Here is a 16923-nt window from a genome sequence, read left to right as displayed (position 1 = left end):
TAATTAGAGCTTTACTATGCATACCGCTTCATATGTTTAATAGTTCACAGAAGTTTTAAGATTTGACATAGCACCCTCTCTAATTTCATAAGAGAATTCGCTATATATATATATATATATATATATATATATATATATATATATATATATATAGTCGTTTGGTGGTCATGGCTTGCTTGATCTTCAATTGTGTACATTCACATGCTGCCATTTTGTTTCTAGCGCTCGTCACGTGCGTTTATACGCGTGTTTCCTCTGTGAGTTTTTGTTTTTCTTAGTTGCATTGCAAGTGTTGTGAGCGATTATTTTTCGACTAGTATGTCTTACAAGATGTTAAAACGTTAAGACGTTGAGCAAGTATAAAGACTAATCATCATAGATATTCTGTCATTATTGGCAGGTCACTTGCTGCAACTGAGAAGCTTCCATGGTCTTCCACTAACCTTTAGGAATATACTAAAAGAATAAATATCAGTATGCAAAAAGGTATAAAGCCCCGTACAGTACAGCATTTGATCAAACGTTTGAAGGGTGAACGTAAGGTCGCAATATTCTATGCAAAACCGAAATCCAAAGAATATATTTCAAAGAACGTTGAATACCATGAAAACGCAGCTTACTAAGCAAGCTTTCAGAATTGCTAGACAACCGGCAGAAAAAAATCAGAATTACTTGATAGTATTTTTTTTTTTTTTTAAGTGACTATTCGGTTTTTGCATTCATATTTGTATACTAAAAATAAAATAAGATGGTATAATATCATTCTTCATAACCATTCAACCTATTACAGTAAACCTATGGCTTTCTGGTCATTTGATTCAGTTGATCATATTTTTGTGGAAATGGCGAAGTATACCCTAGTCAGCTGATTAGTTTTCTCCAAAACTAAAAACGAAAAAAAAAAGAAAAAAAAGGACGTCGATTTAGGGCTATTTCACGACAAAAAATTTTCAAAGAACATAGTTTGGATAAAAAGTAGGGAAACGCTGTTCTCACGTCAGAGGACTGTCTCAATACTACAAAAGTTCCGTAGCTGATAAGGGAATGTAAGGTGATAAAGTGTGACGAGTGGTAAGGACTGTGTCTTATTCAGTCAAAAGCAGCAGTGTGGTAAAATAGAGGAGGAACATGGAAGCGTCATAACAATATGTTACGAAAGACAACAACGGCGTGGATCAAGATGGAAGTAGCACGTGGGCGCAGTGCACAACCATGTTTTCATGGACTTCGTGACGACTTGTTGTCAAAATGAAACAACCAGTTCGCGGAAAGCAGCGCTGACGGTGTATGATGCCTTCCACACGTGTTGCAGAAGGTAATAGGGATAGAAGGCAATTACACTGAAAGAATATAACAACTGGGCACACGTCCAGGTACGAATTAACAATACTGTCATTATTTTTCTATCTAGCCCTTGTACTTAAGAAAATTTCAGAAAGAATTGTTTAGACGCAATCTCCAACCTTAAATTAGACCCGAAACAAGGCTTATCAGTGACAATGAAAAGAAGTATCCATTCACGTAATATCAACAAATTTGTTCTCTTCCTTGCGTTTCAAAACACAGAAACTATGCACAGATGATGTTATAATTTACCCTCAACATTTATTTATTTACAGGGTGAACCTGAAAGATGTACATAAACTCCGGGAGGTGATTCCTGACATCACAAGAAGACAAAAAGTGTTGTTGCATGTTGTCGAATTCTGCGTCGTGTACGAGTGACAGGGATACCAACTTGGAATCGAAACCCGAACAGTGACAACTGGATTTGAATAGAAAGATATGCACAGCGTACACGAATGCGGAACATGACAACATGCAACAGGACTATTTGTCTTCTTTTGATGTTACGAATCACCTCCCGGAGTTAATACGTATCTTTCAGGTTCGCCTTGTTTATATATTGCCACTGCCTCTTTATGCTTCTCCATCTCACGGCTACAGTCTAGCCTTGTCTACAATAAATTCACGAAATGTACAATAAATATACGAATAAATTAGATGGGAATGAAATATTCTATAGAGCGTTATGTTAAAAATTAACTTTTCAACTGCAACTTTTACGAAGCTTTGATGGTAACCACATTTTGATCCAGAGTTTAACCTTTGAGATATCTGAAACTAACAATACGCACTATTATAAAAATAAAATCTTCATTTATTACTTGATCAAAGCACAGTTATAAAATGTAGCAATATTAATCGACAAAATCTACAATATAATTTGATCTTACGTTCTGGAAGACAAACTAAAATACTGGCAACTCGCTAAGACATAATTACGAATTAATTTTTATCTATAGGCAATAAAACCAGTTCTTATTTTACAACACTTATTGAAAATTGTCATTAATAAAAAGAATTACATTATTCAGTGATACTACAAGTTTACAACTTTAATTGTGCTTCTTTTGTTTCAACCGGTATTCCATAGTTTGTCTGTCTTGATATATATTTAATACTTTAAAGGTTTTCTCGCTCATCACTTTCATAAAGTTAATACTTGTCTACTAGATTTATTGTTGACTTTTACAGTATTTAATACGCAACAGATACATTGTTTACTACACAGTGCTTATGTATATGTAGAAAGACTAAATGTATTTTATTACTTTTAATGTCAAGTTTAATTAAGAAAGAGAAGAAAACAACACTTTCAAAATGCATTGAACTAAGTTACAGATTTACATAAACTGTTTGTAACATGTAATCATATTTAAGAAATGAGCACTCATTTTTGTTCTAGAAGTTCTCTACTCGCAACTACGACAGTGGCGGAGCGTCCTGTGAAGCCCTTCATACATTTTATTTGTTTCATTTTAATTAGCACATTCTTATCAATTTGAATTGACAGTTAAAACTTTAGGCTTATTTAGTGATAAAAATATTGGGTGGCACACGTATTCAGACTCATTTCTCTGCGTCTTTCTGGTTTACTTAAGCAACGAGTAAGGTATGTTAATAATATAGCGTAACAAAACTTGTAAGAGCATTGTGAATTTTCATTTAATGTTCGTGACCCTCGTGTGAGTAACTTCAAAATATATATCATAAATGTGAAATATACACACAGAAAGAGAGAGACAAAACTGAGGTGCAACAGTGACTATTTCTTCGTCAATTATCAGGAAATTTTCTAGATCTCTTTAGAAGGTAACTGGAGTACCAAGTGCATACCACGGTCCGCTCTGAACAACTTATTGTGTATATATCAAAAACTAACCTATATAATGTTCCTTTTTAAGGAAATTTATGCAGTACGTTTTAGTACGCTCCATGGATATTCTTCTGGACTAAGGCTTAAGAATATCCTCAATGTCATATTCACACGTTTACCTTGTAAAAAAAACAGTGGTGTAAAAATATATACGAACTCTTAATATTATAATAGTGGACTAACCCTAAATGCCACTTATTCAATATATATATATATATTTCCTAGTCCTGTGATTTTCTGCATTTCATTAGTCTTCCAAACCCTCCGTAAAAAGAAAGAAAAGAAAAGAAAAAACTTACAGAAGGTTGAAAGACATGGAACGCAAAAGATCAAAGGACTAGATATTAGAATAAGGGCATTTAGAGTTAGTGCATTATCTACATATTAAAATTCTAGGTTTATATGTTTGGGGCCAATCCTTTCGACAGTGAGTTCTCGGGAACCATAGGTTCTAGAAAGATGCCGTTTTCACTGATCGATTGCAAATTCTGTGTAGATTGTTCGGTTTTAATTGAACATTTTTAAGAAGGGCCGTTATTTCTTTATTATATTTTTTAGAAGTACACTGGAAGCATTGCAATTTTTAAAAAGTAAAGCATCATATTGTACAAGCTATGCATTCCAACACCACATAATTGTATACGGCTAAAGTATACCTCTCAGGCGTTTGTTTTATGCCCAAATGATAATGAAAAACGACGGATAGCCATTTCTCCAGTCTAAGAAGAATCTTTATTGTTTGGAGTGTTTTGCCCAATGAACACCATATATCACTGACATTATAATTAACTGTGTGTGTAATGTATTTGCTTATTACATATTGCATGCAAGAAAGAAAAACACTGATCATACATGAATTAGACACTCCAACCGGATATTGAAAAAATAATAGCAAAAATTTCCCCATTATGATACGCCTTGCCGATTTGTATCAGAGACGTCCTCCACTTGTGTCTGTAAATGATCATGTACAAATGTGAAGAATGAAAGGAGATCCACGCTCATATGTGAATGATGCGCTATGTAGAAAGCGTAGGTTCAGCTAGTACATATTAAAAAAAATTAAGAATAGGTGGCATTTAGGGTTAGTGCACCAATTACTATAATATTAAGTTTGTACATATTTTCACACCATTGTTTGATATAATATAAACATATGAACTACAGCATTGATGATATTCTTAAGCTTTAGCCCCGAAGAAGAGTACTTGTGGGAAGTACTGGACGTATCGGCTAAAAATTCATTAAAAAAGAACATTATACAGGTTAGTTGTTGATATATATTACAACGTGTTTCATACCTCAATTACCAATTACTACGCATAGTTTGGGTTCAATTTTCCTTAGAGAAAAGCCACTAACTGTGTTTAATTTTTTTAGAAAATAAGAAAAATTTCTGATAATACTTCCTAGAACACACACTAGAACTGTGTCAAACGAACAAGTGTCCAACTACCTCCTCTGCATTAAGAATTCTTGCAATAAAATTTTTGCTGCCACAGTATACGTGAATGACATGTCGTACAGGAAAAATTAAAAAATATGAACTATTGTTTTGGCTTTAAATATTACAATGCTTACTCAAAGAAGGTTTTAACATTTTAAATGGATTTTTTTATGGCGCTTTTTCACTGACTTTACTTTCCATAGTAATTACATAGAAGATTCTTCTCATAAGAAGAACAAAAATTACCGGTTTTATGCTGTCTAAACTCTCTAGTACAACTTTTTTAAATATTTTTCTTTTATATAATCTTACTTGTCTGATTTTTCAGTAGCAAACATAACTCAAAAAGTCAATATTGTAAATTTTAAAATTAAACTTATATTGATTACTGAGTGGTACCGTGCTTCAATTAATTCTTTAACACCCTGACACCACAGAAATTTAAAAGTATTTTCGCATGCTACTGGGAACCAACATGATAATTCGATTAATTTCATTAGATGAAGATCGCAATACTGTAACAAATCTGATACAGTATCTATTACGTGCAACTATATTAGTGAAGGACTATCTTAAATTCCTTGTGTTTCAAATACCTAGAGAGTGTGTCAAAAGTCTTTGTTATTATCAGAGTTACAACAAACTGTAAGATAGGAAACCGTCTCCAAATATGTTTTCAATCTAAAGTGAAGGATTTTTTTTTTTTTTTTTTTTTTAATCGGACGAGCCGTTTGGGCTGTACATTCTTTATGCATCCAATGTTAAATGAAAATAAAACGTTAATATTTACCGGGAGGTGGACAAATTTTGAAACAGTATGGTGAATGGGCGCATGTTTAAAATGGGGGCTGGCTATCGACACGTTAGCGCAAAAGACAGCAACTTCATTCACTTATGTTGTGGGTCCAGACAAATGACAATTATGTTGTGGGTCCTGGTAAATGGCAACATTGCATCTTCATTTGACATTGGATGCATAAAGAGTGTGCAGCCCAAACTGCTCGTCCGATTTAAATAATTACTTCACTTTTAGATTGAAAATATTATATTTGGAGACAGTTTCCCCTCTTACATTTTGTTGTAACTCTGATAATAACAGAGTTACCCTATGTCAGGGGACTTTTCAGACACCCTGTATTTTATATACATATAATAATGTTTCAAAAAGAATGACCTGATTTTAGACGGTAATAACTACGGAACATGGGACGTGCCGGCAAGAAATGAATGTTGTTTGAATGATCATAGCCTAGATCTTCACAAAACGCCGTTAGTTGTCACTAAATGCGTCTTTTCAGTTTACAGTCAGTCAGAAGTAAGATGGCGTCTGCTCAACAGGAGGCGTTTTGTGTGCTGCAGCTTGCAAAGACTGAGTCAGTGATTTCGGTCCAGCATGCTTTTCGTTGCCGTTTTGGCATTGATCCCCCTGCACCCAAAAACATTCGTTGTTGGTATCACCAATTTGAAGAGGCAGGATGCTTGTATAAAGGTATGAGTCCAGGTGGACTTCGCACTTAAAATGCAATGATGAGTTTATCGTCTAGATGTTCGTGCTGCTGGCGGTGGACACATTTGTAATAGCTAGCATAGCTAAAATTTGAAGATTTTATGAGTATTTTGCAATTTATCCCATTTTTGTAGTGTTTTTATCAATACATATAGACTTTTAAAATCAGGTCAGTATTTTTGAAACACCCTGTATAGTTATTTAGCGAAAATACCTAAAAAAAAAAGTTGTAACTTTTGCCCTCAGAAAATCTCTGATATGACATGGCATGGAGCCATAAAGGTCAAGAGTGATATGAAATGGAGAATTATATCATTCCACGTGGAGTGTATCATTCAGTTTCGTGAGAGGATGGAAGCGGAAATCTGCGCCGCATTCACAGATGTACAATTATATTCAGGTTTGCGGATCGAGTAGGTCATGGGAAGTGTCTAACTTCATCCCGATGTCCATCAAACCACGCCGCAACACCTTCACCTGTGCGAATGGGCGAATTACCATCTTGAAATATGGCGTCATATACACGATCTCCTAACGTGGAGACAAAATTACGGGCAGTGACGGGAGTGGCAAGTAACACAGAACCACCACCATGTTTCATGGTTGGCAGGAAACACTACAGATTATATGCTTCTTTGAGCGTCCGCCACACATAAAATTGTTTGAAATAAGGTGAACGGTCACTCATCGATCTCACCACACGTTTCCAGTCATCAGCGGTCCGTGCTGCATATTTGCGGCATCATTTGGTGTCATGCTAAAGTGTGGTGGTTCCCTATTAAGCGGTTGCACCCGTGCAACCCGATCTCGTACGTCCATATCATGTATCTCGTGACGGACTGTGATTGTCGACACAGGCTGTGCAACTTGAGTTCTTCCGTCACTTACACCGTAGTCACGCAACAGTTTTGAGTGACAATCCTTGGCAGGACCTGCCACTCAGGATTTTCTTCCAACTACTACTCGTTTTCGCCGATGTGGTTTTGCCGTGAATTTGTAGGCCATCATCATCACCTTGGACACTGTTTCTCGCCAACACACTTTCCATTTTCGTTACGCTCGTAGCATATAGCCGTGCACCAATAATCTGCCATCTCGGGAGATCAGAGAGGTCGCCCATTTTACACTATCACCATCTACTCAGTTCACTGCACACTGCCATACTACTGCTCCTCACGTAGTACAGAGTTCCTCCTAATACTCCATAACTAACAGCACTGCGCTGCGGTCATCCTCCGATCATTGCCAACACGTACAACGTTGCTGCCGAAAAGAACAGGATAACTTCTAATATTTTGCCTTGGATCAATCCAATTTAGGCAAGATTGTTATTCGCTCAGATGGTGCTTCATATTGTCTTCCCAGTTTCTACTTGCCCATTATTATTTCTACAGTACCTGTGTGCATTATTTGTGCGACCTCCGTAACAATCATCTTAATACGTCTTGATTTAACTATATGCACCATATTCGGTGAAGTATACACATCTCAAATTATTCGAATTACACTCGTTGACGGACATACATTTGGATTTAACTATCCGTATTGTATTCGGTGATGCGTACCACTTCGATCTAATTAACCATATTACATTCAGTGGCGTATACACATTTGGATTTAACTATCTGCATTACATGTGGTGAAGCGTACACACTTGCATCAAATTAACCATATTACATTCGGTGGCGCGTACACATTTGGATTTAACTATCCGTATTACATTTTGTGACGCGTACATATTTGAATCAAATTAACCTTATTACACTCGGTGACACGTACGCATTTGGATTTTAACTATCCGTATTACATTTTGTGACGCGTACATATTTGAATCAAATTAACCATATTACATTCGGTGGCGCGTACGCATTTAGATTTAACTATCCGCATTTCATTTTGTGACGCGTACACGCTTGAAGATCAAATTATCCGTACTGCGAGGAGCATCTTCTACATCGAAATTTCCAGAATGAAAGCAACTAAACTATCTTTTGGCTGTTGCTTCTGATAACATATCTTACCCATACACAGTACAAATTTCTTCACATGCCTGTGTAGCATTTGCGCTTTTACCGAAATAAAACTGTAAAACGTAGCGCGGAAAGCTCACTCACCTTCACGACGCAATATCTTATATCTGATCACAAGAATTCCAGCAATTTTTGCACATCTTTTACAACTCTCAGGTGTTAAATGATAGGCTTGACCCGCTGCAACTTATATACCCTGAGATCTGGGACATTAATGCCGCTCGTGCGCAGAAGTCTCACTACTTTTTAGACTACCTGATATAATCTTAATTCATTCGTTTGTTTATTTCTTAACTTAAACCAAACTAGAGCTGCCATCTACAGTTCGACTTTTCATATCTGTGATCATCACGCTAGAAGAGACGATAAAATATGCATACGAATGACTATGATAGAATAAGTATATGAGGTTTGCTCTCTACATAGCTCACGATGTCTACTATTTCAGACAAATTAAATTGCCTGATTCTTCCAGGTTTTCCAAACCAAAACAAAAAAATTTACAGACTATATATTAGTTAAGTTAAGTAACCGCTATTTCCTAAACATTTGTAGTTTTATAATATCTGTTCTCTTAGTTGCGACAGATGTTATAAAAATAGGAAGAACGTTAAAATAAGTACCTATTTATTCATGGCAAGAACAATATTGTTAAATACAATGTATTTTTTATGGCCCCCCCATCTCCCATATAGCTATCCCTTTCCGCTCCTTGTTTCAATGCAACTAATATGTACACACTACTCCTCAAAAGTTTTCGAACATCCTGGAAGCATCTACTGTGACCGAACTATTTTGGCAAGAGACCTTTGCTGCTGTGTATCAGAGGTACTCCTTCCTATAGGGAGAAAAAAAAAATTGAATTGAAGTCTGAGACGTACTGCAGATGATATGTCAAATTATAATTCTTAAAATTGAAACCAAAAAAGACAATGTGACATAGATATTGGATAGTAGAAACAAAAGTGTGGAAGCTGAAGGAAGATATTAGTTTTGTTTGGAAAGTGTAGTCATTGAGGGTGAATGCAATGCCAGAAATTTTAAAGAAAAAGTAGTTTTCCAGATTTTGCAGTTCTTTATAGCTTGTTGATATCTAACGTTTAAAACACAAAAAATGACATGCTTTGAAAAGTGTTTATGATGGTTTCGTATGCTCCATTGTTACTCGTTGAAATAGTAACGAGTATTACACACATGCTTCCACTAAGCAACAGCTGGCAAGGAAAGGATGACTGTCGTAAACACTTTTCAAAGACTGGTATTTTTGCGTTTTAAACGTTAGCATGTTACCAAGCTATAAAGAACTTCAAAATTTGAAAAATCTACTTTTTCTTTAAATTTTTTTCACTGCATTACCCCTCTATGCCTACACTTTCCAAACAAAACTAATATTTTGCCTCACCTTACATAGTTTTGTTTATTTTATGTAATATCTACAGATAATGTCCTTTTTTGGCTTTAGTTTTAAGAATTATAATTTGATGTATCATCTGCAGTACCTCCTACGCAGACCTCGATTCAACTGTTGTCAAATTCTATGCTTTAGGCAGGATTACCTTTGATGAAGTCTGGTAAAGTTCTCTTGTCAAATTAATATCTTCACAATAGACGCTTACAAAATTCCGGGGTGTTCAAAAACTTATATATATATATATATATATATATATATATATATATATATATATATATATATATATATATATATATATATCTAATCTTCAAAAAAATGTATGAATGACAAAACATACATAATAATACACAAACATGCGTAAAAAAACTAATGTAGCTCTATCTAGGATTAACCTTGTGATACTACTCTCCAAAAACAGCTTTACGCTTTGGCACTGAGGCATAATGGAGCCATATTACTTAAGACATTCTAGAACTACTCTGTGGGTCATTTGATCTGCAACAATGATGCAATTTCTTAAAAATTTCTTTTCAACGAACAAAAATATTTTTTCATAGTACACCTCAATTTAAAAACGACTTGTTAAATTCGAACTTATTCCGATGTAATTTCAAGGTGTGAAACCTAACTTAATTCAATTTTAGCATTGATATTAAACAAAGAAGGGTCCCACATAGTCGGATATTTAATGGTTGGTTGAAAAAAAAAAAAAAAAAAAAAACACGAGAGAGCTGAGAGAATAAAAAATTCATACGATTTACAATGGCGTACCAAAATGTAAATTTGTAGCAGTTAGTGATTTAAAACAAAAGAGTGTCTCACCTGCTATCATTGGACGCGGAAGTCACTGAAGAAGACGAGCCAGATTCAGAAGACGATCTTCGGTGCCTGCTATGCTTATCTTTATCTTTTCTCTTATCTTTGCTTCTTTTTTTAGACTTTGGTGATTCGGACCTATGCAACATCATAAAGTGCAATAAATTACATAACGAAACAACAACAACAAAGATAATTATATATGCACACTTATGTATGAATGCATATATGTATTTATATATAGATAGATAAATAAAACCTTGAAGAAACACTACAACACCTGTAATAAAAAAAAATACTCTGCTTTTTTGGTAACGAGGAAAGAAAAACAAATACAAACTAAAGAGTAACATGAAAATATTTTTACTTTCATCATGTAACTAGTATCTAATATTCCTGTCAATGCCTAAATTTTTATATTATTATTATTTTTATGATTATTATTATTAAAAGTTTCTACATCTATACACGAAAAAAAAATTACAATCCTAATTAACAAAATTTAAAAAAAAATTCAAGAATATATTTGAAAATTGTTATATTGACAATTATAGAAAGCAATGGACTCTCAATACAAGGGCTGAAATGTCTGTATATTTTGAATATTGATTAAGCAGAATTACATTCATTTTGCGTGGGTTTATTCCTTTGGCACTATGAAATCAAATAAATATTATTGTACACGTGAAAACTACCTATAATACTGAATATTTTTTAAACATTTTTCATTGTTGTATTTCATATATATATGTATACATGTTTATTTTTTTTTACACAACGTTCCAGAATAGCTAGAACAACACTTAAACAGGTGATTTTATTCACGAAAATAACCCAAATATTGAACGTGACGAACAAACGTAATCGCTTCGCTTCTGAGATGTGAATTTCGAGCTATGTCGGAAACTAACTTTAGTTAGCGCTATGTTCCGCAAAAGCTAATAATTAGAACATTTTATAGGAAGTTATTAAACAATTTAGAATCTTGTAGAACTTTTTAAAGAATAACAGAGAATTTCCAATTATCTTTCCAATAATAAAAAAAACTTTCTTGCCTATTATTTCTAATGAGGTGAACTACATATTATTGACTGAACTTTTCTAGACGCTTTTCTCGACAGCCATTACTGTTTGCTCTTTGCAATCTTAAAATTTGTTAAATTTGTTTTCTTACGTTGGCGAGAAATGCAGTTCACTTCAAATTTTTGACTCACTTTCTTCAGTGGAAAAGGTTTCCAAACCTTGAAATAGGAATTTCGAAATATCCTATAGTAAGTACCGGTACTAGATACTAAAACAATGACAAACGCAGTCTAAATTCGCTCAGCATATAAGTTTGTTAATTATAATCCTTCGGAATGTATTCAGTTCAAGATCTAGAATAAAGCAAAGTTAATGATTTTAATTATACTGAGTTCTCAGAATAAGTTAAGGTCTTATAGTTTTCATTTCTTTACTTCAAAATCAAATTTGCTTAAGAGGATATTTTTTTCTTCTTTGTCTATCCAGTTAGTCACCTCAACTGATTTTCTTGAAGTGTAAAAAATACACTTATATTATCAACTTTCCCAACTGAGATTATCTTGCACGATGCTGTGAAGTTTAAGTGGGTATACATCGGTGCAAATAAGAACTATCCACAGATTATCATAAGCGTACTGAAGCCAAAACAGTTATCTATTACGGATTTAGGATTTAGAATTCTGGGCTTTCGGCATCTATGGCCATGTTAGCTCGTCACGTTTTGAAAGATGACGTGACTCGGCGAGCACACTATTTGAGGAAAGAGAAGGAAGCGGCCTGAGACATGTATGTTAGGTACACTCATGTCCAAAATTATTGTCACATATCTATAAATATGTTGTTGTAGGAATATAATTTGATAACGAATTCCCTCGATATTTCTTATAATGTTAGTATGTGTATAATCGGCAAAGACATATATGTGTGTAATCGGCATGTGGCAAATTTCATGTCAAAGGAGCAGTAAATAAAAACAATAAAACGTTCTTGTCCATTTAGCAATATTTTGTTTTACTCATTCTAATTTTCGAATTTATAATTCTTTTTCTATGAAATTTACCACAAATATTTATTTCCTGATTGTACACATAGTATCAGTAATAAAAATATCCTGCAAAATCATTATCAAATTATATTCTTACAAGAAGACAGTTATAGATATGCGACAATCATTTTGGTCATGAGTGTACCATCCCGGCATTTGCCTGGTGTAAATGAGGAAAACCCAAGAAAACCCCATTCAGGATGGTTGACCTGAAAAAGCTTTTTACACTTTTTTCAACCAAGTGCCCCCACCGGGAATCGAATCCGGGACCGCTCGTACCGAAGGTGAGAGCGTTAGCGGCTACGCTAGTTATCTGTTACGATAACCTAATGGAAACTAATACACTGTTCTTATTTTCTTTCTTACAATAATTATTAATCTCTCACAATAGTACTGTTTCTATGTATTTAGTTCTGGTATGGTTCCATGATATTTCCAACCATAACGAAGGACGGACATTTGTTATTATTTTTTAAAAAGATGTTTATCTGTTATACAGAAATAGTAATTTGACTTAAGATAAATATTAATTTTGAGATATAACTTTTCTGTCAAATGAAAATAAGTAGACGAAAATATTAATGAAGAGTGAGGATATTATAATAATAAAGTACTGCCCACCAATTGACTGTAACATTTGTGATCTGTCCACAAAATTCAAATATAACCTCATTAAAGAATTGTTTTCACTTGTGTGTTAGATTTTGCAATATATGGATCCATAGTGGCCTAAAATGATCAGAAGGTAAACAGGATATGAAATATATGGCCATCACTCCCATTAAGCTCTTACGTAACTGTTGATACTTGGATCCGTTGTGTTATCTAACTTAACAGAAGTACTTACGTGACAATTATCTATAACAACACGATAAAGTTTTAGCTTTCGAGTCTTGAACAACTCGTGAACGTCATGTGCTTGAAGAAGGTAGAATAATACTACAGATAAAGTGTGGTCGTACGTTACTGAATATTATATAGGTAATTACTTCTATTTCTTTCATACTTTCATGAAGAAATTTTTATCATTTGCACATTTAGTTTCACTATCATAATTATACCCTGAAGACTAATCCCACAGGTGGCTTCCACAGCAAGGCCGTACTTAAAAGCTTGATATACTAAAAATAATACAAAATTTACCTTTTTTCTTTTGGTTGTTTTTCATAAGAAAGGAGATAATGAAATGCAGCTTGCCACAATCATAGCTAATGTTATTCTACAACACACAATATGAACCTGAAGAATTTTCAGTGTTGCCATCCATAGAAATTACATTGTTGCTAGAATAAAATTTTCCCCAAAATCTAAGTTAAGGCAGTGACTAGAGAAACGAACTCAACTGCATTTGATTATGTATTAGAATCCTGTGAACTACATTTTGTATTTACTTTGTAATAAACAAAATAGTTTTAACATACAATTATTAAAATTAAATGATAATGTTATTTAAAAAAGTAGTTCACAGGACACCAAAACAACATGACACGTAATCAAATGCAGTTGAGTTCGTTCCTCTAGTTGCTGCCTTAACTTAGATTTTGGGGGGAAATGTTAATGTGGCAACACTGAAAATTCTTCAGGTTCATATTTTCTGTTGTAGAATAACATTATCTATGATTGTGGTAAGTGGCATTTCATTATCTCCTTTCACTTATGAAAAACAAACAAAGTTTTTTTTTTTTTTTTTTTTTTTTTTTTTTTATGTCAGACTCTTAAGAGATGGCTGTAAGGGGTTTGAAATCCCTCAGAAATGCGCTAGTTCATACTTATGAAACACATGTGTATACGTTTTCTTTTTTTAATCGCACCTCTTCCCCCAGTTTTCAGGTATGGTTATGTTTCACAAAGATCGAACCCGAACAGAGTACACTAAATAGGAACCTATTTTGCTAGTTCTATAAGTTATGCTTAGTAGTATATGTAAAGTAACAGCTTTAGATAGCAACATGCACCATCTTCTGTAAAATTATTAAATCAATTAAGATGCTGTAACGACGACTCATTCATTTATCAAATAAATACGTTTAAAATTATGTTTACGATTTATTGTCTCTTTTACAAATATTATTTTATATGCTTACGCTTTATGTAAGTGCTATGTCTCCACTATACAATAATAATCAGAACTTAGAAGTTCCAATAAAGTTATTTAGCAACTATAATACTAACTTTCTACCTTCAAGTATTAAATAAATACACAACTTGAATCCGACTGCAGATGACTACAATACATCATTAAGCACACAACATCAATGTATATGTTCTTTTTAAAAAATGTTTTAACATGTAAAATAAACCCATGATTAAGAGTCCATTGGTAATATGTTGTTTCGTAGCAATTAATTCCCTACTAACAGTAATTAGTTAAAACTTATATATATATATAAATATTACTAAGTTTTATCTTTCTGTAATGATATTACTAAACGTTTATAAAGAAAGTATATATATAAATATATTTCTTGTGCTCATGAATATTGTATAAATAAATTTTCATTCATGCTGTATAAACTTGGTTTTTTGATCGGCCTGTCAATGAATTTATACAAATAGTTAGTTTCATATATAAAAATATAGCTGTTTTCTTTTTCTAAAAAAAAACAATATAATTATAGCAACTCAGTGAAACCAATACAAAATACAAAGAAAAATTGAGAAGGTAGCAATGAGGTTTCATTTTTTTGTTTTTTTCATAGTAAAGGAGGCCTGAAATGGTTAATTACACACTCATACCAAGGACATATGGGAATACTATTACCTTTTCAACCCACCAATAAGGACGGTCTTGTCAGAAAAAAATAGAGAGACGATATTAAATAATGTGATTGCTTTGTATGGTTTGAAATGGTTAGGGAATAAAAAGAGAGGATAAAAAACATGATAAAAAGATAAACAGACTCACACAATTAAGCAAGAAATGAGGTAGATTGTTTAAATGTTAAAAAAAACTACACTAATATGAACGTCACACAAATATTCTAATTGTTAGTAAATGAAATATATTATATATATATATATATATATATATATATATATATTAGTATCTTTACACTACGCTGAATGAATTGAAAGTGTGCTGGCAAAACCTCGGGCTGTTGATAACAAATAAGTATATCTTTCCTGATATCACTACAGATAACGGTTATCATTCTATTAGGTTAATAAAACACACAATTCTCCGTTCTTTCTTTCTATTTTTCTTTTTAAAAACCCAAACAAACCGAAAATAAATTGCTGAAATAAGAGTTAAATATATAAAAAGACTTAGGGATGGCATGTTTCGTAATCTGAAAATCAGTTATCATTAATTACTAGACTATTTTTACAGGTTCTTCTATGTCACAGCGTATAGCTTAGTTTATATCATATAGAATCTACTCAAATTGTATGACACATGTTACGAAAAAAAAAAGTTCTTTTTAAAATATGTGATTTATTCAAAGCAGCTGATGAAATATTTTGTAACTATAAGGTTTTAAGTGTTTCATATACTGACATATTCCAGCTTGCCTCTTAATATCCACACACAGCAGACAGATTGAAATAAATACAGCTAACGAGGGACTTATTGTAGAAACAAGTACGAATACACTTACTTCGTCAAACTGGCTACTTATTTTGCCTATTAAAACCTTGCATTCTCATGATGTCTAAAAGATGAGGCAAATGTCAGGTTATATACGCGAATAGTGATATTTAAAAACGTTCACAATAGCCACAGCCTGCACTTGCTAGTGTTGCAAGATTGATTTTAGGAATGCCTTGTGTGACTGTTGCCTTTAGACGGTTTATGCTTTTGAAGTACACAATGACCTTTAAATGTTTTTCAAAAGCAGAAACTCACGGTGATAAAGTATATCTTCAATTACTTCTATCTCAAGTCTTGCAAAGAATGGAAACCTCCATTCAAGAAAGCGATCTATGTTGAACTTGCTATTTATATATCACCCTTCGGGTATATACCCTGACTTATGCTAAATTATGTAACATGATATAAATTGACACACAAAAGCAGAACACGTCGCATTCTATGTAAAAAATGAAGCTATACCCGATTAAGATAATTGAATGGTGGACATTATTCAGATATTGCCCGTAACGCGGATTTTAATTCAACACCTAATAAAGATGAGTATCTTAGTTTTGTATGAGCTACACTGTAGATAAGTGAAAAAAACAGCAGTAGGCTACGAAGGTGGAAAATGGAAAATCAAGGAAAATAAAAATGCCATGCTATAAAAAATAATGTACATAAACAAACAGTATACAACTGCACTAATTGAATGCAACCTTAAAGTTACGAGAAAACAACAGCTCATTAAACAGGCATAAACAAATAAGCGTGTTACTTAACACATTCGACATTTAACGTACGAAGTGTGTGACAGATAAAAAATTATACCATTGAAAGAGTATACCTA

General features: G+C 33.3%; 1 protein-coding gene across 7 annotated transcripts in view; it reads right to left on the bottom strand.

Moving 5' to 3' along the window:
- Positions 1–16923, bottom strand: part of Srrm234 (Serine-arginine repetitive matrix 2/3/4) — a 391760-nt gene that overhangs the window by 74735 nt on the left and 300102 nt on the right. For all 7 annotated transcript variants that reach the window (XM_081770790.1, XM_081770792.1, XM_081770791.1 and 4 more), the window contains one exon: positions 10438–10569. In XM_081770790.1, coding sequence (XP_081626916.1) covers positions 10438–10569 — 132 coding nt within the window. The remainder of the gene's footprint in view (positions 1–10437; positions 10570–16923) is intronic.

The sequence above is a fragment of the Thermobia domestica genome, chromosome 9 (assembly GCF_964235325.1).
Source record: "Thermobia domestica chromosome 9, izTheDome1.hap1.1, whole genome shotgun sequence".
Taxonomy (NCBI): Eukaryota; Metazoa; Arthropoda; class Insecta; order Zygentoma; family Lepismatidae; genus Thermobia; species Thermobia domestica.
Note: the sequence above shows the minus strand (reverse complement) of the source record. Positions and strands in the feature narration are given on the sequence as shown.